This window comes from Tachysurus fulvidraco, chromosome 13 (genome assembly GCF_022655615.1).
Source record: "Tachysurus fulvidraco isolate hzauxx_2018 chromosome 13, HZAU_PFXX_2.0, whole genome shotgun sequence".
Lineage (NCBI taxonomy): Eukaryota > Metazoa > Chordata > Actinopteri > Siluriformes > Bagridae > Tachysurus > Tachysurus fulvidraco.
The window spans coordinates 10272340-10298418 of record NC_062530.1 but is presented as its reverse complement, the minus strand read 5'-3'; the positions used below and the strand labels follow the sequence as shown (position 1 = coordinate 10298418).

General features: G+C 36.2%; 2 protein-coding genes across 5 annotated transcripts in view; both read left to right on the top strand.

The window, feature by feature from the left end:
* The window catches only part of LOC113638809 (spectrin beta chain, non-erythrocytic 4), an 83120-nt gene extending 60900 nt beyond the window's left edge, over positions 1-22220 (top strand). For 2 of the 3 annotated variants that reach the window (XM_027140262.2, XM_027140265.2), the window contains 17 exons: positions 2468-2692; positions 3148-3237; positions 3474-3752; positions 4178-4308; positions 4986-5190; positions 5916-6161; positions 6418-6552; positions 6688-6932; positions 7361-7499; positions 8203-8287; positions 10378-10574; positions 13337-14040; positions 14389-14449; positions 16042-16301; positions 17810-17980; positions 18423-18465; positions 20168-22220. In XM_027140262.2, coding sequence (XP_026996063.1) covers positions 2468-2692; positions 3148-3237; positions 3474-3752; positions 4178-4308; positions 4986-5190; positions 5916-6161; positions 6418-6552; positions 6688-6932; positions 7361-7499; positions 8203-8287; positions 10378-10574; positions 13337-14040; positions 14389-14449; positions 16042-16301; positions 17810-17980; positions 18423-18465; positions 20168-20383 — 3432 coding nt within the window. In that variant the 3' untranslated portion in view covers positions 20384-22220. The remainder of the gene's footprint in view (positions 1-2467; positions 2693-3147; positions 3238-3473; positions 3753-4177; positions 4309-4985; positions 5191-5915; positions 6162-6417; positions 6553-6687; positions 6933-7360; positions 7500-8202; positions 8288-10377; positions 10575-13336; positions 14041-14388; positions 14450-16041; positions 16302-17809; positions 17981-18422; positions 18466-20167) is intronic. The other variant, XM_027140263.2, reaches the window with a different exon arrangement.
* Positions 22221-25992: 3772 nt separating this feature from the next.
* The window catches only part of shkbp1 (SH3KBP1 binding protein 1), a 10146-nt gene continuing 10059 nt past the window's right edge, over positions 25993-26079 (top strand). For both annotated transcript variants that reach the window (XM_047822618.1, XM_027140298.2), the window contains exon 1: positions 25993-26079. This exon is cut by the window's right edge and continues 103 nt beyond it. The gene's annotated coding sequence lies outside the window, so the exon portion shown is untranslated.

Here is a 26079-nt window from a genome sequence, read left to right as displayed (position 1 = left end):
ATAGATCTACATTTATTGTTTCTTTTCTCTCTTTATTTACTCTTATTGCACCTACAGTACATTTCACATTTTACATTTTACTTTCTATTGTATTTCTACTCACCACAAGGAACAGTCATAAAACACATTTCACCACATGTCATACCATACAGTGATAGAGCATCAAGTATCAAACCTTGGCCATTTTTACCCTGTTAATTAGTAGATCCATTCAAAAGCTAGAAAATAAAAGAGCTAAGATACATGCTTACAAAGAAGTTTTCAAACGGGCTATAGAAGAAGCTTGCCTTGCATAGAATGGAGGATGACAAGATGAATTATTGAATGAATTATGAATTATTTATTTTTGTTTCGTCTGACTATGCTTTTAGACGTGCATCTCTACACTTGCTTACTGTTCTCTGTGTAACTGCTGAACTGCTTTTCAAGTGACAGTTGGCTTCTCTCTTACCTTCTATATCATTAGTTTGTAAATGAGTTGTTGAATCTGCATAGTTCATATGTCCAGGGATGATTACTTTTACATCAGTGAACTTTCCACCTATATATTATTGAACATTTACTTAGAGGATTGTAGCTTTTTCCACTTGAGTATTGTTTTATTATGTTTCTATTGTTTCTTTTGTTTAATAGTTGTCTCTAAGAATTTAAGCAGGATTGGTATTTCAATATAATTGCTACTTGTTTGCATAAAATCTTCCAAAATACTTGAAAACTATAACGGGTATCTATTTTATGTCAAAAATAATCAATAGGAAACTACAGTGGTGTGTAAAAGTGTTTGCCCCTTTCGTATTTTATTGCACGCTTGTCACACTTTAATGTTTCAGATCATCAAACAAATTTAAATATTAGTCAAAGATAATACAAGTAAACCCTTAATAATAAAAACCTTCATTTAAAAACTGCATGTTGTGTTTACTTGTGTTATCTTTAACTAATATTTAAAATAGTTTTCATGATCTGAAACAATAAAGTGTGACAAACGTGCAAAAAAATAAAAAAATCAGGAAGGGGCAAACACTTTTATTTGCTAAAGCCGATTTTCAGTGGGTGAATTTAGGGTATACATATTATTCAATACACAATTAATTTTTTCCATTTTATTTGTATACTTATGTAACTTCTTTTTTTTTTTTGGATTTTTTTTTTTTGACTAATTCCTCCCAACAGAGTTAGTGTAACTTGTGTAGAGTGTGCAGTTTGTGGGACCTCTTGCTTAAACAGATTCTTAAGTGCAGTACACCATTTATCTATGGGATTTAGATCAAGACTTATGTCCACTTCAAATACTCTCACTTTGTTTTATTTAACTTTGGAAGTATGCTTAGGATCATTGCCTTGCTGAATGACCCAGGTGAGACCAAATTATATCTTTCCGGGTAGTGGCTTGCTTCAGTATTTTTAGGTAATCTTCCTTCCTCATGATACAGCCTTATGGTACATCAGCAAAACACCCCCACAACAAGATGCTGACCACCCCATTCCCCCACCCCATTTGGGATGATTTGCTTTACAGCTTATTTGATTTCTGTTTGAGTTTCATTTCTCCATCCACCTCCATCTGTCAATCAAAAAGGTACAGGTTCTAAAGTTAGGCCCTTTTACAGCCACATGTTTGATTGCATTAAAACCTAGTTATTACAACTAGTAAATCAGCTCATAAAAGTCTTTATTTTATAATATTTCAGCCTGTACAAAAAGATTGTCAGCTTGGTGCATGTAAGCGTACAGCTGAAATAAATCTCTCTCTATTTGAATAATTTGAAATGACCTCTTATGTGAAGAAAAGAGATAATTGACTTGCCAACAGCAATGTGTGGTAATATGAAATGTGTGTAAACCGTTGGCCTCATGTGTGTAAACTTTGTGTTTGGAAAATTGAAGTGGATTTATGCACTTGGCATTTGTTGAATATCAAAAGCAAAAGTTTCAAATATTCATTTCCCTTTACTGAAAACTACCAAACCTTGGTGGACATTGACCTATAGCGTCTTTTCTTTTTTTTTTGGGGAGAGGAGATCATTAACATCCCTATTCAGTATTTATGAGTTTACATGATTGATTGGTCTTGATTTGACTGACTAGAGAATGAAGAAAGCAGCCCACATAATCCAAAGGGCAGGACAATTCTGCAACTCTGAACTGAACTCACAATCATTTACTTTCTCCCTACTTTGATTTTTAGTATTTATTTTAGATTTATAACTTTCATAGATAAAATTTCTCTTTTTTTACTTTTGTTTCTACCTTACATCTTTCTTTCTTTCTTTCTTTCTTTCTTTCTTTCTTTCTTTCTTTCTTTCTTTCTTTCTTTCTTTCTTTCTTTGCACTTTCTTAACATTAGCCTCTTGTTTGCACTAGATTTTATTTTACTTTGTTGGGTTATTACTATTCGCATTATATTAGCTTTAGCTAAGTAAATAAAAAACAACATTTTACTTACTATGCAATCTCTATCTCTTAGGTGATGGAACGACAAATGGAGGAGTGGTGTAATGAAGTGTGTGATCTGCAACTGCAGTCCTCCTCTCTGCCAGAGGAGTACGTAATCACAGACAAGGTGTCTGAGCGTCAGGCTGAAGCGGAGGCACGGATCATACATCTCATCGAGCATCTGAAGGAGAGACGAAGAATCCTGCTTGCCTCCAAGGAGGTGCACCAAGTGCGCCGTGACCTGCAGGATGAAATTGTGAGTTTGCAACAGACTCTTAAAAGCAAATTTCTTAAAATGACTGTTCTTAGTTTGCTTTGACTTACAGTTAGTATACACACAGCTGAAATAAAAAATAGATATAATATGGAAAGTCAGTGATATATGGATATAATTTGGAGAGTTGGAGTGCAACTTCATATAGCAATTATGCTATCGTGCGTGTCTGTATATGGTTAATATATATATAAATATATATATAGTTATAATATAAGTTTCTTGATGCAATTCAATTTATTTTTTGTTAAATGCCAGACTTTTCCCATTTCTAATGATATTATTTATATGTTTAGTCCGTATGTTGAATGCTATAAAATATTTTTCACCAAAAGATCATCTCTCCTTTCAGGAATATTAACAAATGACCCAGGGTGCAGTGGTTGCATACCAAGCTCTAAAATTATAGTAACATATTGATATTTGTGCATTTCCAGATGTGGGTGCAAGAGCGACTTCCATTAGTGACATCACAGGAATCTGGGAGTAGTTTACAGGCCGTGCAGCAGCTCATGAAGAAAAATCAGGTAACACTCCACTTGCAGCAATTTTAAAGGCAGAGAAATGGCAGTTTGCTTAATTTCCATTATCATTAAAAGGACAAATTTGAACTTTTTGAACTTTCTCTCAGCCCATAAACACTGACCATGCAGCTTTCACCTGAGTGCAAAACAGTGCTAGTGTTGAATATTGCATAGTGGTGTATCACATTAGCAGATACTGTATCAGCACATTCCTGGCACAGCACTTTTCTCTTCTTCAGAGCTTGCAAAGAGAGCTGGAGAGCCACCGGGGGCATCTGGAAGAGGTGATGGATCGAGCAACTATGTTTTCATCAGTGCGCACGTCTGAGGCGGAGTATGTGAGCGCATTAATGGAGGATCTCCACAGTCTGTGGGGGACATTGTGGGCTGAGACAGAGCGTAAACAATTGCACTTAGACTCTATGTATCAAGCTCAACAGTACTACAGTGACATTGTGGAGGTGGAGGCGTGGCTTAGCGAACAAGAGCTGCATATGATGAATGAGGAGAAAGGAAAGGTAGAAGATCAGATACACACTACATACATTTCATAAACGATGCACAAATATGTCTGTATGCCTTACAAAAGAGTGACATTTATATCCTAATAGTAATAATATTTCTCAATTTGCATGTCAAGTGGAATTTCTCATACAAATTGTGTACATGTTCTGGGTCACTTATAAAAAATGATTGTGTAACTTGACAACAGCAAGGAACAGGAAACTATATGTAAATGAGATTTTTCTGGGATTGGATATCTGAACATAGCATGATAATATTGGGTCATCCTTTTCAGGATCTTTCTCAGCATTAAGCAATCACAGCCACAGAGGTGTTTAAAAACCCAGTGCCACCGCACACTGATTTGATGCACAATACCATGTCAGTACCACAGTTATGCTGCAAATGCTTTGGTTGTAACCACTTTCTCCTCTGTCAGGATGAATTGAGTACTCTGCAGCTGTTGAAAAAACAGATATCTTTAGAGCAGACAATTGAAGATTATGCTGAAACCATTGGCCTTTTATCACAACAGTGCAGACAACTACTGGAGCTTGGCCATCCTGACAGGTATGTGTTTGTTTAGGTCATGCCTTGTTTTTCTTTTAATCCACCTGTTTTTATGTGATTGGTGAATTTCAACAAATTACAACCTTGGATTAAATGGATCACATGAAGAGATGAGGTGATATAGGGTAAGATAAGCAAAGTGACAGGTCTTCTTCGAAAGTTATATACTGTAGGTATCAGTCAGATGTGTACCATGAACACCCAGAAAAGAGGGCTAGATAACCCCATAAAGGCCAGTTTATTGTGGAGTAGTGGAAAAGAAAAGGTGGCAGAGACTGTGTAGGGAGAACATGGTGCCTGTTTACTAGATGTGCAGCTCTGCCACTGCATCATTGCACACTACTGGTTATGCAATGTCAACATGCAATACTAGCCGAGAACTTGCAGTATCCAAATGACTAAAATGCGTAACACTAATTTTTATTCTTGCCAGTTTCCGATTGCCAGGTTTGGGGTATTAGTATAAAGATTGTTCTCCAGTCTGAGATGCATATGTATTTTTTGACGTGGTTGTGGATTGATTGGATTTTGGTGTTTTTGATGTTGCAGCAGCATTGTGTACCAAAGACTGATATCACATAATATTTAATGGAACAGGAATTGATGGAAAGATTATCAATTACATCATTGCATTTCCTATTTATTATTGTGTATGCGTGTATGTGTTTGATCCGCAGTGAACAGATCAGTAAACGTCAATCTCAAATTGACCGGCTCTACGTGTCTTTGAAGGACTTAGTAGAAGAGCGGAAGTGCCGGTTGGAACAGCAGTACTGGCTCTTTCAGCTCCATAGAGAGGTGGAAGAACTGGAACAGTGGATTGCTGAGCGAGAGATCTCAGCTAGCTCCACTGAACTTGGGCAGGACTATGAACATGTCACGGTGAGAAAGCAACAAACAAACTATGTTCATCCAAACTGAGTTTCAGAAAGATCTTTGGCCACTAATTAAAAAAAGTCAATTGGCTGAAATCATTAGAGAATATGAGACAAAGCTTAGTGGAATGATTAAAAAAATAAAAGGATACTTTAACACATTTTAGTCTAATTGTCATTAGGACTAACAGTTCTAGATCATAATTTCAGATTTTTCAAAACTTTTGCTAACATTTAAAACCATGGGCTGGTCTAGGCATTTGTCTGAAGACCTAAAAATAAAGCAAATTGATGGCTACAATGCAGAGTTTGCCTATTACAATATAACAAAGCACTTCCAGCTCACAGTTTCTACTGCCCAAAATGTCAACAAAAATGGCAGTTACTGTAAGAGGAACTTTTGAAGTCAAAGCAAAAGCTAAAAGACCACAAAAACCTTCAGATAGAAAGGGAAAATAAAACCTCTATTTGACATTAAAGACCTGCAGGAACTGACTCGGTAGTAGTGGTGCATCATTCTCCTCTGCACCATTGGAAAAACAAGATCTGCATGAAGAGTCATAGAAGGAAATGTTACTTGTATCCTCATCTATGTCTAAAACAACATCTTGTTAAACCACAGGCATTCTGGAAACATGGGCTGTAGACTGATTAAGTAAAAATGCAAAATGCAAATAATAACAGATGAATTGCCTTCATTTACAATGACAACCCTTGCATACTTCTGTTCAGATCCTTCAGGAAAAGTTCAGTGAGATTGCCTCAGAGACAGGAAGTGTGGGCCAGGAGCGAGTGATGGCTGTTAATCAGATGGTGGATGAGTTGATTGATTATGGCCATGCGGATGCTGCTGTCATTGCTGAGTGGAAGGATGGAGTGAATGAATCATGGGCTGAACTGATGGAGCTGATGGAAACCAGAGCACAAATGCTATCTGCGTCGCACCAGCTTCACAAATTCTTTACCGACTGCAGAGAAGTGAGGCGCCCATGTCGCAATGTTTGTTAATTTAGTGTTTAGAAATTGTCAGAAGCTATTCTTATAGGCGTGTTTAACATAAACATAACATAATACAGCTGGTATTCAGAATATGTATGCTTCTAGTGCTATGTTATCTAGCTATTTCTAGTAAGCTTATTGTATGTTAAAAGAAAATGCATATGGTTTGTTTCACTGCTAGTTATGGATAAACAATGGAAACAGAATTTGTTTATATTCTTTGTGTGTGTTGCAGGTGATAACACAGATAGCTGATAAACACCGGAGATTACCGGAAGTGAGAGACGGCCAGGATGGCACAACAAACACTAGCTCACTTCAGAGACTCATGAACACATTTGAACAGGATATCCAGCTATTAGTTGGGCAGGTCAGTTCAAGATTTTTTTTTTATTTCATTAGTTTTCGAGAATACAGTCAAAATATAAAATGCTGGCTACTGGACCGGCAAATGCATTTATACTTTCTTTGTGTGTGTGTGTGTGTGTGTGTGTGTTTTCCGTAGGTGAGACAGTTACAGGAAAATGCTGCTCAGCTTTGTACCGTTTATGCAGGAGAGAAGGCAGAAGCCATTGCCATGCAGGAATATGAAGTGATGCAGGCATGGAAGGAGCTGATTATGTCCTGCGAGGAATGCCGTGTGCACATCACCACTGCATCGGATAAACTGCGATTTTTCAGTGTAGTGCGTGATCAGATGATATGGATGGACAGCATCATTTGTCAGATAGGAACAGGGGAGAAACCCAGGTGCCGCATTCGAATAAATACATACAAACATACATACATACATACATACATACATACATACATACATATATACATACATACATAAAATAAAATAAAAAAAGAAATCAATAAAAAAACTAATCAGCATGAATTTGCTTTTCTCTGCCTAAAAGTTAATAGCATTTCATACACAAATTGCATTTTGTTAGTGTTTTCCAGTGCAATCTGTCATCTACAGGAATTGTTTGATGAAAAATGTCCTGCTTAAAACAATCTTGCTGATACAGTTTAGGATACTGATTTATTGTAATCTATAAGCATTAACAAACATTTGCAAAAATGTTCAAATAAAAAAGTTTTTTGTTTTGTTTGAAAGTCCTTAAATGCCCTGTCAGTGTTCTTTGTCTCCCTCTGTTCTCAGAGCTCTAATTACTTGCTGCTGTTTTCAGGGATGTCTCCTCTGTCGAGGTGCTCATGAACTACCATCAGAGCCTGAAGAGTGAAGTGGAAGCACGAAATAAGAGTATGGTGCAGTGTATTGAGATGGGAAAGACACTACTGGCTGCAAGAAACCCAGCAGCGGAGGAGGTAAAGCATAATGTTTAAAACATTTTTATGAGCCATTTTATAATTAGACAGTTTCTAATTAACAATTCTGGGTATAAGTAATAAGCCTTAGCAGGCGAATTAAGTCTTAAAAAGTAAATGAAATTCTGAGACTGGTAGGGTGTCCAAACCCTTGCATATGCCACTATTTAATATTTATTTTATCAATAAATTAATCAAATATACAGTAACCATGCTTTAACATTTGCAAAAACAAATACATAGCTTGCTGCCAAAGTTGTGTACTTACAAAATATGTAATTTGTAAATTTGTAATATGTAAAGTGTGAGTGCTTGGCAAGAGATATACAATGCAAGATGGCAGCAAGAAAACTCATTACATACTTAAATCAATTTCAAACAATGCAAAAGACCTTTCATTTTATTTTATAGTGTCCCACACAAGGTAATTATATGTATAGTGCCATAAGCAAGTTAATGTTACAGTAAGAATAGTTAACAGTTATAAGCCAAACACTGGACTAAATATAATGGCAAAATAGCATAATAGGCATATAGCAGTTCTAACAATGCTATCTTTTGCCACAAGATTTCACACACTACTTTTGTAAATAATAGGATATAGTACAGAACTTCACTGCACAATTTTGTATTGCCATGATTCTCTGGATACTTAATGTTGGGTGCTTTCCTCAGCTTCATTACATGTTAGTTTGTGTCTCAGATTAAAGAGAAACTGGAGAAAGTTCTGGCCAAACAGAGAGAGCTGACAGAAAAATGGGATAAACACTGGCAGGAGCTGCAGCACAGTGAGTCATTATACCATGGAGTATTAATAACATTAAATCCTAGTATAATGCTACTGTGGCCGAGAAGTGCAAAACAAAATAACAAATCCAGAAACAACGTAACAAATCAGAAAACAAAACAACAAATTCGAAAACAAAATAACAAATCAGAAAACAAAACAACAAATTTGAAAACAAAATAACAAATCAGAAAACACAACGACAATTAGAAAAACCTAACGACATTTCAGACAAACCAGAAAAGGTAAGTATACTGTAGCTTGCGACACATCTGTCACTCAAGCTATACAGGAAATACAGAAATACGGCAATAGAAAGTTGACCCATGTGTTTATGAATTTATAGAAATGCATTGTCCTTACCATGGATTAAAATATGTCAAATTTCTGCAGAGCAAAATCTGTTTTAAAAGAGACACGGCAGAAAACTAAAGCCAGCAGGGCTTTCTGAAAGCACGGTTAAACTAGACGCACTTATATTGTAGGAGTGCAGCTTTTAGATAAATTAAGGACAATCACCACAGCAAAAGAACTACAAAAAGATTGTATACAATTAACAATTAGAAAATGAGACAATATTGTATTAAGCCAGAAAAAGGATAAATTCATTTTACTGTAGAATTACGATATTTGTCTTCAAAGTCACCATGTCTGTAATATAATTTATCCAGAAAGCAATATTTTACTGTAGAATTTTTTTTATACTTTCTCATCAAAGTCACTATATCTGGCAATAATTGTCCCAGGAGGCACTATTTAATTAAATGGATATTTCAAAATGTTAATCGCACATCTCATATCATTTCATAGTTACCAACTAAATGCTCATAATATATATCATCCAATTTTACTGTGGATTTTAGAAGTAATTGTTCATACACAATTAAATCACAGCATTTTAATACATTGTTAAATATGCTCACAATAAAATTACTCCCAGCTTAGAGATGTTGGAAACAATCAGATCTCTTTTCACACAACTCAGAATATACTAATCCAGCATGCTTTGTTATGCCTGACAAGTCCAATGTTAAAGGTATTGCACTATTTGAACCTTTTTTGTTTTCTTGTTGTAGGTCTGCACTAACAGCAGGATTATTGTTAGTTGGTCTACAAATAAGCCACAGAATGTGTCTCAAAAAATGCCAATGCATCCTGATATACTGAAACCAAATGGTTTTAATGTATTGTAACCTACCACATGCCACAAATAGTTTGGTCCCATAGAGTTATAATGTTGAACAAACCTACGGCGTGTCCTCTGCACTGTCTCTTATGGATTAAGTTCTTGCAGCAACAGCAGAATGTCATCACGTTTAAAATGCAACTTGTGTTTCTGCTGAAGTGTTAAACACATTGTCCGATTATATATATTATAGCATTCTTTACATCGTTTAATCTGGGATAGTTTTGTCTTTGAAGCATACCTGCATTCTTCAGGTGTTTTTAGAGATCGCAAACTAATCTTTATGCCATGCTATGCTATCAGCATATTAAGAATCATGGCATATGAATGTTCTTCCTTTTCTTGCTTGACAATGGAAATTGTTATTTTCTTAGATTTAATGTGAACGCAGAACTCCAACTATGAACAAGAAACAGTTGTACACAATTTCCTACTGCCTGTATAGTTTGAATGACAGATGTATCGTCCAAACATCAGTAAGACTTCCAGTCGCAAACTATTCCTACCTTTTCTGTTTTTTCTGAAATGTTGTTGGGTTTTCTGATTTGTTGTTTTGTTTCCTGGATTTGTTATTCTGTTTTATGATTTTTTTATCTTGTCTTTGAATTTGTTGTTTTGTTTTTCACTTCTCAGCCACTGTATAATACAGTGTGAGTAAATAAAATGTAGAGGAATAAATGAACATCTGAATTTTATTATCATAAATGTTAATTAATTAATAGATTTTGCATTTTCTTCCTTTCATTCCTTATTCTACCATTTTACTTTCTTGTTCTTAAACCCTTTTTCATTCTATATATTTATTATTTACTTTTCTCTCATCCAACTTTCCCAACCTCTCTCTGTCTGCTACTACCACTTTATGTCTGTGCATTGCTGTCTCTCTGTTTCTCCCTTTGTCTCAGTGCTGGAAGTTCATCAGTTTGCTCAGGAGGCGGCGGTCGCCGAGTCATGGCTCTCATCTCAGGAGACATTTCTGGTCAGTCAGGAACTCGGTGGCAGCGTAGACGAAGTTGAGCAGCTCATTCACCGACACGAGGCCTTCAGGAAAGCAGCAGCATCCTGGGAAGAGAGATTCAGCTCATTACGCCGCCTTACTACGGTGAGCTCAAACAAAGCCAGCAAATTGACAATGTACATTTGTTTGTATGATTATATAAATTTAAATATATTTAATATATGGATTTTGCATGTTTGCAGATCAGGTATATTCTATAGCTTTTCCAACTACATACATTTGTGTTAGCATGACAGAAACAATAATGATGTTAAACTAATATTGTTTAGTAAAGAAAACAAATTCGCAAGTTATCTTGCTTTTAAATTAGCTAGCTAGATTAAATGGTCAAATTGATAGGTTCAATACCTAGCTAGTTATCTGCTCCAGAAAGTTGTCCATTAAGTATGACTAGCTGACTAGTCTTATACAAATGAGTTTTCATTGCAGTAGGGAAACATCCACCACAAGCTTTCAGAACAGTTTCATATCATTCTATGAAAATTTTCTAGAGAAACGAACTCACTTCTTCCAAATATATAATTTTTTCTCAGTTGGTGTTCTGATGATGGTGATGGAGAGTTCTAACTCGTCATTCCAAAATCTCTGATAGGTATTCATTTGGATTTGTGATCTGGTGAATATGAAGGGCAGAGCATATGATTTATATTGTTTTCTTACTCATCCTAATGCCCTGATAATGGGGCTGGTGTTTCTTTAATCAAAGAAACCACTTCCACCAGAATAGAAGTATTTAATCACAGCATGAAGGAATAATGTAGACCAGTTAGAATCATTTAATATTGACTGATTAAATTATATTGATTACACCTTCCCCAGCATACAGTGACAATGCCACTGTCTTACTTAAGGGATCAAGCATGCAAGCCCTTTGGTGTAGCCTTGATCTTGCACCTGCCTAATTCTCTGGAATATAGAAACTTGGACTCTATTACTGCTGCTTGGACTCTATATATATATATATATATATATATATATATATATATATATATATATATATATATATATATATATATATATATATATATATATATATATATATATATAAATTGGACTCATTTGAGCATCACCTTTTTCTATCGCTTGTAGATCACTTTCTTTTTAGGTTTTTGCACCACTAAACTCTGAAATCAGCTGAAGGGTCTGGTCATTATCAGCAATCAGGTCTGTGATGAACTCAGAGTTTGCGATGACCCAATAGTCCCTCAGGAGCTCTCGGTTGCGCAATTATAAACTGTTGTAGAAAGGACATTATTTACATTTACATTGTTTACTGTCCAGTGTCACCCAAATGAGGATGGGTTCCCTTCTGAGCCTGGTTCCTCTCAAGGTTTCTTCCTCATATCATCTCAGGGAGTTTTTCCTTGCCCCCATCACCCCTGGCTTGCTCATTAGGGAAAGGGATAGCGAGGGAGGGAGGGAGGGAGGGAGGGATGGAGGGAGAGAGAGAGAGAGAGAGAGAGAGAGAGAGAGAGAGATAGATAGATAGATAGATAGATAGATAGATAGATAGATAGATAGATAGATAGATAGATAGATAGTATTTAAAATTTTAAGTTAATTTAAAATTTTAAGTTAAAAATTTTTATCCTTATTCTTTCTTATACATATAAAGTTGCACTTATGCACAGCACTTTTAACAGTTTTACTGTATATATATATATATATATATATATATATATATATATATATATATATATATATATATATATATATATATATATATACAGTATAACTGTTAAAAGTGCTGTGCAATCAATTAAATTTTAAATTTGAATTTGAAATGTCAGGACAGAAGTGTGTCTGCAAGAATTAAAGGAAAGGTGTGCAAGACAGTAGTAAAACCAGCTATGCTGTATGGCTGTATGGGTTAGAGACTGGAGCAGACATGAGGCAATGTAGGTAGCAGAGATGAGGATGTTGAGGTTCTCTTTAGGAGTGACGAAGATGGACAGGATTAGGAACAAGCACATCAGGGAGACAGCTCAAGTTGGCTGTTTTGGGGACAAGGTCAGAGAGACTAGATTGAGATGGTTTGGACATGTACATGGAAGAAAGATGGTTATATTGCTCATTAGGGATAGATGTTATATATTTATTTATTTATTGTATTTTCTTCTGTTTCTGCTTTGAGACAATATGAATTGTTAAAAGCACTATACATATGAATTTCATTGAACTGAATAATAATAATATATTATTCTATGATATATTTTCTCGCAAAATTGTCATTTTCATCTGTTACAATAACTTTTGTTTTCATTTGTAACAGTTTTTGGCTCGAATTTATTTGATCGAAAGTGTGTACAGAACTTTGTTCAACTTTTGTTGTTTTAAATGTGCTTTATAAATTACCATCTACTCTACACTTACTCGCTGACTTGCTAACTTTGCTATCTTAATTTCTTACATACTTGATTTCTATTACTTTTTATAAAGTTAACAACATTAGGTATTTAATGTATCATGGAAGTGACATAGGTAGAGTCAAAGCGTGGTTCTTGGTTTGATCCTGAGCTTGAATTACTCTCTGCACAGTGTTACAAATTTTCTCCCAGTGTCGAGTCTCCTCAAACCTCATAAATCAAGCAGGTAGGTTCATTCTAAACTCTACATTGCCCACGTGAATCAGTGAATCAATACAAAATCACAGACCCACAATAGATCATTACAAATATCCTAAATACATAACCTACATGTAGGTTGCTTTCTCTACACATGATTTGGATGGGTTCTTCAAGGGTCCGTTTGTGAGGGTCCCTTCTTGCTTAGTCACAGAGTATTGATGTTGCAGTTTCTAATATTTAAACAAATAACAGCATTACGATCTAATCTCTCTCATGCAGGTGGAGAAGATGAAGGCAGAGCAAAGCAAGCTGCCTCCAACACCCTTGCTGGGTCGCAAGGTATTTTTGGACCCCCAGGATTCATCTCCGGCACGTAGCAGCCCTTCATCACTTCACAAACAGACCATTTATGAACAGGGGGACTACTGGAGTGAGCGAAACATGTCTCAGCCATCTCCACCACCCGGCTCTCGGAGAATTGTCTCCACAGTATCAAACTACACACCAATTGTAAGTGCATCAGTCACACCCCGAATTCAGGAGGTAAGAACTACTGCTGTCCTGGGGGTTGCTGCAGGTCTTGGAATGCCCACAGAACTTAAATGTACTCAGATAAAACCAATTCGCGAAACAGTGCGCCCTCAAATAGATGTGAATGTAATGGCAGAGGTAGTGCTTCAGGAGCCTGGATGCAGTGGAGGCAGTCGTTCTGAATTACAGGTGGAGCAGCAACGTCCTCATGTGAAAGACTTGCGTATGGAACGTCAGCTTTCTAACGAACAGCTGATTCAGGCCAGGAGGGATGAGCTTCCACAGGAAGTATGGAGGGAAAGGGCAGAGAGAGAAAGAAGGCTAGAAAGACAGACATCCAGCGAACAGGAAGTGTACGAAACACGGAAAAAAGACCGGCACCGGCTTGAGAGACAAGAAAGCAGCGAACATGAGACAGCCAAAGAACCAACAGACAGACGATCAGGAGGAGGGTGAGACTGTAGTGTATTACATTTCCATATCACCACAGTTGCTGTGATACTTTATTGGTCAGCATTTTAACTGTAAATGAACCTTGGCAGTATTTGATTTCAGTGGCATCATTAAGCATCAGTTTTATCTCACTGTGCACACAACTTTTGTTCTCTCACACTAACTTTGTAGCATCTTTGCTTACATAAGTTCACTTCTTTGAACTGAGATAGTTATTTTTTATACAATTATAATTTTGTGCTGTTTTATGGAGCATATTTTTATATTCTTAATGATACAAAAACCCTTTATTTGGTTAAACTTTAGTTAATTAGTTAATGAATTTTTTATTTCTTAATTCATTGCAGAGAGAAACGGTCTACTTTAGCTGACATTGTGGAACAGCTTCAAGAGAGAGAAGCTGCACAGGTGAATATGCAACATCTAATTATGTTTAAGATTTGTTAAAATGGGCTTGTTAGGTTTATAATTACTATCTATCTATCTATCTATCTATCTATCTATCTATCTATCTATCTATCTATCTATCTATCTATCTATCTATCTATCTATCTATCTATCTATCTATCTATCTATCTATCTGACTGACTGACTGACTGACTGACTGACTGACTAACTAACTAACTAACTAACTAACTAACTAACTAACTAACTATTAAGAACACCTGTACAACTTCAGTTATCCAGACTAAATCAATGGGAGAAAGTTAACCGGCAGTTATCCAGTCTAAATCAATGGGAAAAAGTGTGATCTCTGTGTCTTTAACTATGGCATGATTCTTGGTACCAAACCCGCTGGTTTAAGTATTTCAGAAACTGCTTTGGGAGTTTCACACACAAGTCACAGTGTCTAGAGTTTACACACAATGATGAGGGGAAAAAAACTGAGCTACAAAAAAATGAGTTACAGTTCTGTGGTTGGCAATGCCTTAATAAGAGAGGTCAAATGACCAGATTGGTTCGAGCAGGATATAATAACTCATCAAATCACTGTTTACATCCATGGTGAGCAGAAGAGCATCTCAGCATGCACAAAACCCTGAACCTTGAGGTCAATGAGCTGCAGCAGAAGGTCCCACTCTCAGCCAATTACAATCATCTGGTTCTTCTCCAGTCTAGAGCTGACTAGTTTGGGTGAATCTTCTTCTTCTTTGAGGACAAGAGTGGACCATGATTTAGATTTCTGCTGTTGTAACTCATCAACTTCAAGATTTGTTGTGTGTTCTGAGGTACATTTCTGCTTACCACAGTTGCAAAGAGTGCTTATTTGAGTTACTATACATTTTCTGTCAGTTTCCTGCTAGTCTGGTTACTGTCCTCTGAACTCTCTCAATAATCCAACTGCACACGGCCTATTTTCAAGAGACTGTTGTGTGTGAAAATCCCAGAAGATCAGTAGTTACTGAAATACTCAAATCAGCCCATCGACCAACAACAGCCATGCCACAGAGAGCCCACATATCCCCATTCTGACTGGGTGTGAGCAGTAACATAAGCCATTTGCCTGCTGCTACATGATTGGCTGAATGGATAACTGCATAAATGAGCAGGTTTACAATTATATTGGTTGGTAAGTAAAAGTATAGTTAAGACAATCTCTTTCTATCACTGGTGTAATTGTGTTGTATTGTTGTCTATATAATCTATATACTACAGCTGTGGAAGTATGCTATAATAATAATTATTTGTATTGTTAATAAGTATTTGAATTGTCTAGTTTAACCTTGTGTATATATATTTATAATGATAAAATTAATTAATGTCATTAGCATTGTTTCACTCTCTCTCACTCATTTTCTACCGCTTTATCCGAGCATTGTTTCACATTCTCATTATAAAATAAAATCTTGATAGCAGCTTGGTTAGTATCATAATATAAATACTTTATCTTAACTGAATGATCCATGATTTTTATGTCATTTGCAAATATAGTCCAATAATAAATTATAGTATTATAATACAAAGAAACAATATTAACTCAAATGTAATTAAAATCATAGGCTCGAGGAGAAATTCCTCGCCTTCCAAATGGAGTTCCAGAGAAATCATCAAGGTCAGATCGACCCCGGGCTCGAGATCGACCAAAACCACGGAGACGGCCTCGTCCCAAAGACGGGGCACAGGGTGAAACGCGACGTTCACGATCAGCTCCAGCTCAAAGCAGCTCATCTGTCCCCCAGCCACCTTCCCATCATGCTCAGCGTGAAGGCTTCCTCTTCCGCAAGTTAGACATCGAGAGCCAGAAGAAAAGCTCTAACAGGTGGGACCCTGCGGGCATGAACATAATGTAGCATGTTATACACCTTGCTCCAGTTATGCCAGTCAAGCCTTAGCATGATTACACTGTATGCTAACACCAAGCTAGCATCCACAATTGCACTAGTGCTTGGTATTTTTTTTCTTCAATGATCGCAATCAACAAAAACTAGTTTTTATATTAGGATATAAAAAGGATTTTATATTAGTTTTTACCATTTTTCTGGTCTGTTTTAAATTTCATTCTAGATTGATGTAGAAGAAAAATATAATTCCTAACAAATGCAAAGTGTTATTATTATTATTATTATTATTATTATTATTATTATTATTATTATTATTATTATTATTATTATTATTATTATTTGCTTGCACAAATTAGAATTTATGTAACTTTTTACATAAAATTTATGTAATTTCACCCCACTAATGGTTAGCACAGCTTGCATCTTGCATGACACCTTGATGCTAGTTGCTAGCATCCTTTGGCAGAAGACCAACAGCTGATGGCTTTTTTAATCTACGGCTTATAAGGTATGGTATATTAAGTGAACTTTGGCTCCCCCTACCCTAAGGCCAAGCAGCATGTGGGCTCATTTCATTAACTAGCCTTATATACAAGTTCAAAATGGCTGGCTTTTCCTTTTATGCCTGTACACATAAAATGATATACATGCTTAGTGAGTGCTGTTTATAGTTTTTTTCCATCCAGATGTTTTCTAGTTTTTTTTTTTTTAGAAAAGCCACTGTGCTCCCGTTAAATGCTCTTAGATTGAAAGTTCTGAGCATTATCACCCAAATACAGAGTGCATCAAAATAATAACTGTGATTACTTCAGTGTTCTTCAATTAAAACATTTTTCTTTACTTTCTCAACACAATGTTAAAGACTTTAAAACAATCTTAGCATTCTATCTCGTAGGAATACTGCTCTAAGCTCTTAAGATTGCTCACATACTCAATGGCATATACAGTATAGGAATAAACTACAAACCCAAATAAACCCAGAATCTGAAACAAACACCCAAGATTTTAAACAGTCAAAACCAGGGCTATTTTTGGATATACAAGGTTGGTAGTTTGAAGGGTATATGATCATTCCAAGCCCTGTGGCACAACCTTTTCATAACACTTTATTTGTGACGTTTCCAGTCGATGTGTGATCAGTTTTATGAGTATGAAAACAGCTGGATGGAAAAATCAGAAGAAAACTGCTTTCTTACTGCAGCGAGTTTCTTACTAGCATTAGCATTTTTGACTACACACTACTGTTAATAATTGGCATTCATTAAAATTATTTTCTCTTCCATGCTCGCTGGCTGATCCCCTGCCTCTCCACAAAGGTAAGTGACAGAAGCTCAGCACTGTGAAGTGGAGAATTTCTTCACAGCAGTCTGACGATTACATGATAAGGATTTATCGTTCGCTCTTTCAGCAGGTGAGTAATAGTTAGATAGACATTTTGATGCTGACACCGGCTCGTCTGTTTCTTTTTTTTTGTTATGTTTCGCAGCAGATCTTGGGTGAATCTGTACTGCATACTGAATAAAGGTGAAATTGGTTTCTTCAAGGACTCAAAGAACACAACGTCTGCATACAACAATGAGCCACGTCTCAGTATGAGCAACTGCTCCTGCGACATCAACCTTGGCTACAAGAAGAAGAAAAACGTCTTCACACTTAAGTAAACAATTGACAGTGCAACTAAATAATAGGAAATGACAAATACATCTTTATAATATCAACATGAAGAATCGAAATAAAAATGTCAATTTTGCAATTTTTTAAAAAAATATCCAGTTACATATATAGATCATACAAAATGCATAATTCTCCAATACAAGTCTAATATAAAAATGTAAAAAACAATTAAAATCACACACGCACAAAAAGGAATTCTATAATACATAAAAAAGGTTTTTATGCTATTGTAGTCTGTGCAATGTATACAAAGTTTAAGTGAATAATAAAAAGTTTTTTATATATATAAATATAAGGAAGTAAAAACAAATAAATAAAATGCACAAAAGGTTCTCATAGTAACGATGAATGTAAAAGTAAAAAAAAAAAAAAGTTAAAGAAATGTTTGTCATTAATAAAGGACATTTCTCTTTTTTAAATCCCAGAACTAAAGATGGGAGCGAGTTCCTGTTCCATGCTAAAGATGAGGTAAGACTGTATGCATGTCCAAATGTGCCATATTTGTTACATAGTTCACTAGAAACGGTATTGGAGAAAAATCTTCTATTGAAGTGCAATTTAAACTAAACATATCACTATGCAAACATACTGTATCAGGACAATGTAAAGCAATGTGTGAATTAACAGGAATGTAGTCTTGGTGTGTGGGAAGGTGACAATTGTGAAGGTTGTCCAGATCAGGTCCAGATATCGTAATGCCAATTATTGTTTCACTTAATGGATAATATGGCCAGTATAGAATACTATTTTGTGAGATATGACCCATAATCCAAACATAATGGTGTGATGATACAGAAGATTTAATAGCCAGGGTGGAGTGACTTTTTTTATTACAAAATCTACATTAAAAAATTATAGTTATGAACAGTTTATGCAGGTAGTTCTTTTTTCATTCTTAACATATTTCTATGTTTTTCACACATTTTCAGTTTGTTGGATGCTACTGTATATCACATTAAAGGTAGAAAAGCATTCTGGCATGATTTTGCAATCTTTACAGTAGTGTGTAGTCAGTCTCTCATTAAATAAATTTACTGTTGCAAAAACTAAACATATATTGATCAGCTATCTTATTAGAACAACTAACAATGTGAAGTGAATAACAACGATTGTTTTGTTACAATGGCACCTGTCAAGGGGTGGGATATATTAGGTAGTGAGTGAACAGTCAGTTGTTTAGATTATGTGTTGAAAACAAGGACCAGATTGAATGGCTAGATGATTGGGTCGAAGCATTTCTAAAACAGCAGGTCTTGTGGAATCTTCCCAGTATACAGTGGTTAGTACCTACAATGGTCCAAGAAAGGACAATTGGTGAACCAGCGATAGGGTTATGAGAGCCCATGGCTTATTGATGTGTGTGGGGAGCGATCTTTAACCCATCTGGTTTGATCCCACATAAGAACTACTGTAGCACAAATGGTTAGTCTAAAAATGACATATCACATGGAAGGCCAGATGTATGTAGATTACTTACCAAGGGCAGAGATAGCACAAGGATGTACTATTGGAAAAAGGCAAGCTGACAGAGGCAGTGCTATGCTCTTGGCAATATTCTGCTGGAAACCTTATGTCCTGGCATTAATATCGAAGTTTTGACATGTACCTCCTACCTAAATGTTGTTGCAGACCAAGTATACACCTTCATGGTCACTGTATTCCCTAAGCGCATTAGCCTGTTTCAGTAGGATAATGCATCCTGCTACACTGCAAAAATTGTTCAGGAATGGTTTGTGGAACATGACAAAGAGTTCCAGGTGTTGGCTTGGCCTCCAAATTCACCAGATCTCAATCCAATGAAGTATCTGTATGATATGATAGACAATGAATCCAATTTTTGGAGGCCCCGTTATAAATCGTACAGGAATTGATACCATACCAGAACTTGTGGTGTTGGATACTACAACACACCTTTAGAGGTTTTGGGTCTCTTTCTGCTTTGGTGTCATAAGGGGGGCACAATATTATGCAGGAAGCTTAATTTTCTGTCTGACTGGTGGAAAATCTAAACAAATAAGTGGTGTGGTAGGTGATGCAACATTAAACACTCGAACAGTATCTTGTATCTTGTTAGGTGTTCTTTCAGAATGATGCAGCTCTAAGCTGCTGTGCATGATTGGTAAATAAAGATTCTGATTTTATTTTTTTTATTATTATTATTTTCATTCAGGATGATCTGAAAGGCTGGATCTCGAGTATCTCCATGAGTATTAATGAACATGAGGAAATTGCTAAATGGGGGCAATCTCATCCAACTACCTCATCTACAGACGAGGGCACACGGAGGGAAGGCAGCAGAGCTGAGAAATCAGACAGGGCCGATCGCGGCTCTGAACGCTCGGACAAAGGCGAGAAAATGGAGAAAAAGAGTGGAAAAAAGAAATGACGATGCGACTTTCTGACATTTTGTGTAATACTGCAGCAACTAGGAGTCTGATAGGACACTAAAAGTGAAGAGAAAGAGAAAAAATGCTACTCTTTCTCTCCATCCTGATTTCTGCCGTCCGAAAGCATTTACCCTGAAGTATTGAAGCAACTCCTGGTGGCCACTGGAAATTTCCTGTAATAATACCTGAAGATCAGTTCATTGAGAGGCCAAACAAAGATTAATTTATAATCCAAGAGATGTTACACTGAGCTCATTATAGTTATTTCTAATTTCTACATCTGTTTATGAATGTTTTTAGTTATTATAAAATGTCTAGTGGCTGTAAGTTAAAGCACCTGGACTTGCAGTATAATCTTAGAATCACTTTGACATACTACTGCTAGACATTTTTAAACTTGTTCAAATCAGTGTTTATTCACATCTTACAAACTGAGGAGAATGGAAATATACCAAAAGTTAATTTGCTCTTTTATATAAGTAACTTATTTAATGTTTTTTTAATCTTCTTGACACTTTGTAAACCATAACAGCACTGATTGTGTGATTATCAAGCATGTATAATATATCGGCTTAAATTTGCAGACTGAATAACTAAAGGTATGTATGAAATAAAGTTAAGTAAAGTCATAACCACGCAGGGGACTGTGAAGCCTGAAATCTGCCCTCCAATACTGCTTTTAACGCCCTCGTAAAGATCACCTTATGAGTATGCATTTGCACTGTGCGAGTGGCAGAAGTGTGAAGGTCACGTTTTCCTTCAGCAGTGACGCCAGTGTAGCTGAAGTGATTTTTCTTGGATATTTACAAATTGAGTGTTCCACTCTATGCAGTGTCAAATTGCCTTGCAAAGTCATAAGTGTGCTAACTAGCTGGTTTGCCAACCAGTAAGAGATAGAAAAGAGTAGTGTGATTTTCTTGGAAATATAGAGCCTCTGTCACATTCTGTGCACAGTTTTCTTGGCTAGATATCTACCCGATAAAACTATAATTTAATAATTTTCTTTGCAGTTATTGTCATTTATTTACATTTTTTTAGTCTTAATCATGCTACGTTATAAAGGTTTATTAACTGGTTATCAAGTAACCAGCTAACATACTAACAGCTAACTGGCTAGCAGAGTGAAGTAATGCTATTCCCTTAGATGTCATGTATACTGTAGATAAAAGAATTAGAGGGATACAAATTTAAACACAGACAATCAAATGTTAGAGTTTACAGTTTTATAGTTTACACTTACCAACAGTTTATCCACCATTTTGGGAAAAAAGAGAGAAAAAAAACTAATTATGTCAAAGAGTGCAGCAATGCCCTCTGGGTAAATTTTAACCCTGAAGTTTGCATTGTTTTTAATTTAATCAGTCATTTTAAAGGTCATCTTATAAGCATCACTCAACAGCCAGGGACATGAAAGATGTTATGGGCGCATTAAAAACAGGATTGGAACAGAGGTGTGTATTTTTGCCCTCCGTATTTTTGAGAATAAGCCACAGCATTAATAAAATGCCCCTTTCCTGTTGCAGTGGAACAAGGAAGGGACTGGATTCCTTACAAAGGCCATTACTTCCTGTTTCAGTGTTTGCAGGGACAAAAATGTCATGTCTGTGTCTCCCTAAAGTCCACCATAATGTACGTTCAGACTGGAACAATAAGCCACATGTGTGTGCTTTATGTCATCCAGGTAATGAGAACTCAGGCATTTGATTTTAAACCCTGTAGTCTTCCTTGTGTCACGCTCATGCGTGTGTTTTTTGTGTGTTAAATGTGCACATCTGTATTTTTCTTAAAACTGTTGCAGTATTCAGGCACTGCATGAGAATAAATTGTTTCTTAGAACATGTATCTCTGCCTATCATTCTTTGTGGATTGGTCTTGAGTGGTCCCAAATGGGTGTGTCATGATTGTTTCACTTAACTAGGAAGTATATAGAAAGTTGTAAGATTAGTGAGATATAAGTTTGTCTTCTCTTCTTCTAACTCACCTGTTTCAAAGGATCAGATCAATTCATATCCAATTCATGAGGATATATTGAGGTTCAATGTGTTATTAAGGGTATGTTAATAAGCAACTCTTTAACAGTGAGAGCTAAAGTCAGTGGTGGAGGTTCAGAGGTCAGCGATCCCAGTCCCACGGCTTTAGTCCCTTTCTGCACTAGTGTCTTCCTGCTCTAACATACCCCAACACACCCATTTTGTCCTCATGAAGGGGGTGTTAATGAGTAGAGAGTGGGCATGTGCCAATTATAAGAATTATACTCCCAGTAATAGATATGATGTACTTCAAAATTTAAATTTTAAAGTGTTTTTCAAACACAAATATTCACAATTTTTGTAGCACAGAACAATATAGTATCTTAGGATGTTAGGCAATTGTTGTGATATTCAGAGGTAATTTCAGCACATTTCTACTAAAGAGCTGATGAGTTGGATCAGTGTGAATCAGACAGGTTTATACTTTGTTAGGGTATGTTAATGTTTGTTAGTCCTGGTTCTGTAATTCTCATGTGTTGCTTGTTAGTGTGTTTCTATAAAGCCTCAGCTAACTCACTTCATCACGATGAAAAAAGCCTCGTTAGAAAGGGAAAAGTAAAACAGAAAAAAATATACAGAACCAGAAAGCTAGACAATTAACTCACCCTAAATCACTCCTACTCACTTTACCAGACATTACCATACTCACTTTATTCCTAGTATGTGTTGTCAGGTTGTAATGAGTGTGTCAGTGTGTGTTTTAGGGTATATTGTTGTGTATTATATCTATTATATATATATATTGTATATACATTAGTGTTTCCCATTATTTATGTTCCGATTTCATTCCTGATTCAGCACATAAGTTGATGAATACACTTTCATAAGAATAAGACAGCAGTATGTTCGGTGTAATGAGGGCTATAATAACAAGCTGATTAGGAAATATAAACTTCAGGTGCAAAGAGTGTAATGTTTGAAATGGTGCTTAATCAGCTGTATTGCAGGGTTTTAATGAGATTAATTTGTTTGTATGTTAATATGAATTATATGCAATATGCAGTGTATGGCTTACATTAATTCCACTTCTATATACTGTATACAGTTTTTGATACAGATCTGCTAACGTTGTGTGAGAAAACTTTAGTGTAAACTTATTTTTTTGCACTCCTTTTTTTGGTGTCACGTACCAAAGGCCACTCTGTTACATTACCTTTTTTTTTCTTTTTAAAAAAAAAAAACAAAACAAAAAAAAAACCTGTCTACATTTATTTCTTATGTAAAATGTTTCAACAAAGAGAAACATCTGGAATGTTTTTTTAAACTAAGTCTTTTATACAAGTCATTTTGGTTTGTGTATTTTTTTATTGTTTTTGCCTTCAGAATTATATATAACAACTTTATATCCATACATCATTTCACTTATTTTTCCAAAATGGTTTAAAGTGTAAATTTACTGTAAATACATATTTTCATTATTACAAGAGGGTATGACATGAGCCAGTATACTTAAGTTTGCATTCAAGGTTAATGTAGCTATTAATCAAATTACAGTATGTGCAAAGGAAGATAGTAATTCTGTATTTAAGATGGCGGATGACTGTCATCCTCTGGTCCGTTTTATAATTGATAACAGTATCATCATTTACCACATAGACAGATCTTTATACTACAGAACAACTCATGAGGGTCTGCGGTTGGTGTAGATTAAGTTGCGAATAAATGCGTCAAGTCAAGTCAAGAAGCTTTTATTGTCATTTCAACCATATATAGCTGTTGCAGTACACAGTGAAACGAGACAACGTTTCTCCAGGATCATGGTGCTACATAAAACAAAGACAGAGCTAAGGACTATTAAGTAAGTCTTAGCCACATAAAGTGCAACTGTGACAAGACAAACAAGACAAACATCTTGCTGGAGTGACGCATGCGAATATTCACGTCATAATCACAGGTTTTCTTAATTTGTAAATAGGATTTTTAGATAGATAAGAAATAATACATCTGTGAAGCTTATATTAAATACAGAATGTTTTAACTCAGCAGCAGTCATTGCTACTAATCTCCAGTATGTTGTCACTGCTATTCCCACCAGGAAAAGTGGAGGGACAATGAATAAATAAATGACCAAATGATAAAGGTTTACTTTAAAGTACATTTTAAACAATTAAATGAATATATGGTATCTAACAACTCACTAAAATTATTCTGCTCTGGTTTTTATTCAAACCATAGCACAGAAATGGCACTGATCTGTGTTGGCTATGACAGACCTCCATCTTAATGCAGGCTTAATTAATGTCAAGAAGTCAAGAAGTCAAGTCAAGAAGCTTTTTATTGTCATTTCAACCATATATAGCTGTTGCAGTACACAGTGAAATGAGACAACGTTTCTCCAGGATCAAGGTGCTACATAAAACAAAGACAGGGCTAAGGACATGTAAGTAGTCTTAGCCACATAAAGTGCAACTGTGCAACCTGGTGCAAACAGTGCAGGACAAGACAAGCAAGACAGTGCAGGACAAAAGACAGTGCAGGACAAAAAACAGTGCAGACATTAAGTTACAAGACAATACAAAAAGTACAAAAAATGCAATACACAAAAGACAATAAACAGTAACAGAAACAGCGCCGACCGACCAGTGTAAATACTGAATGTTCAAACAGTATTTTGTGCAGTAAAAGAATGAACAGCAGCAGGTTCTTAGCAGCAGGTCCTTTGGATTGTATATGGAGTTGTGCAAAAAACAGCAGATGACTGAGATATTGTCCAATATGTGCAAAAACAGCAGAAAAGTGTGCAAAACAGTGTGTGTGTTTTGTGAGGGTCTGTGCAGTCCATACAGATGATGTGTGTGTATGTTGTGCTCAGTATAGTACAGTTCGGTTATTGAGAAGTCTGATGGCTTGTGGGAAGAAACTGTTACGCAGTCTGGTCGTGAGGGCCCGAATGCTTCGGTACCTTTTTCCAGACGGCAGGAGGGTGAAGAGTGTGTGTGAGGGGTGTGTGGGGTCATCCACAATGCTGTTGCCTTTGCGGACGCAGCGTGTGGTGTAAGTGTCCATGATAGAGGGAAGAGAGACCCCAATGATCTTCTCCGCTGTCCTCACTATCCGCTGCAGGGTTTTGCGATCCGAGATCGTACAGTTCCCAAACCAGACAGTGATGCAGCTGCTCAGGATGCTCTCAATGGTCCCTCTGTAGAACATGGTCAGGGTTGGGGGAGGGAGATGTGCCTTTCTCAGCCTTCGGAGGAAGTAGAGACGCTGCTGGGCTTTCTTGGTGATGGCGCTGGTGTTGAGTGACCAGGTGAGGTTCTCCGCTAGATGAACACCCAGAAATTTGGTGCTCTTGACGATCTCTACAGATGATCCGTCGATGTCCAGCGGAGAGTGGATGTCAGTAATGTCAGTTTGGCATTTGAACAAAGTAAACACATTTGATTTGTTTGATAGTTTTGCTTGATACTTTGCATGGTCGGGATATTATATACAACTCCACTGGTTAGCAGGTTTGTTAAGATTAGAGAGTGAGAGCAGGAAACATTTCTGCAGGTTCTGATTATGTAGCTGTTGTTTCAATGAATAGCCACTGGGTGTCAGTGTTGAACAAAAAGAAGCTCGAAGGGAGGCGGAAGTGTAAAATAAAACCGGAAGTTATTTGCTGAGGCGTTTGGAATATGGCTGTGGATTTGTAATCTTTTTGTATTTGATTGTCTGCTATG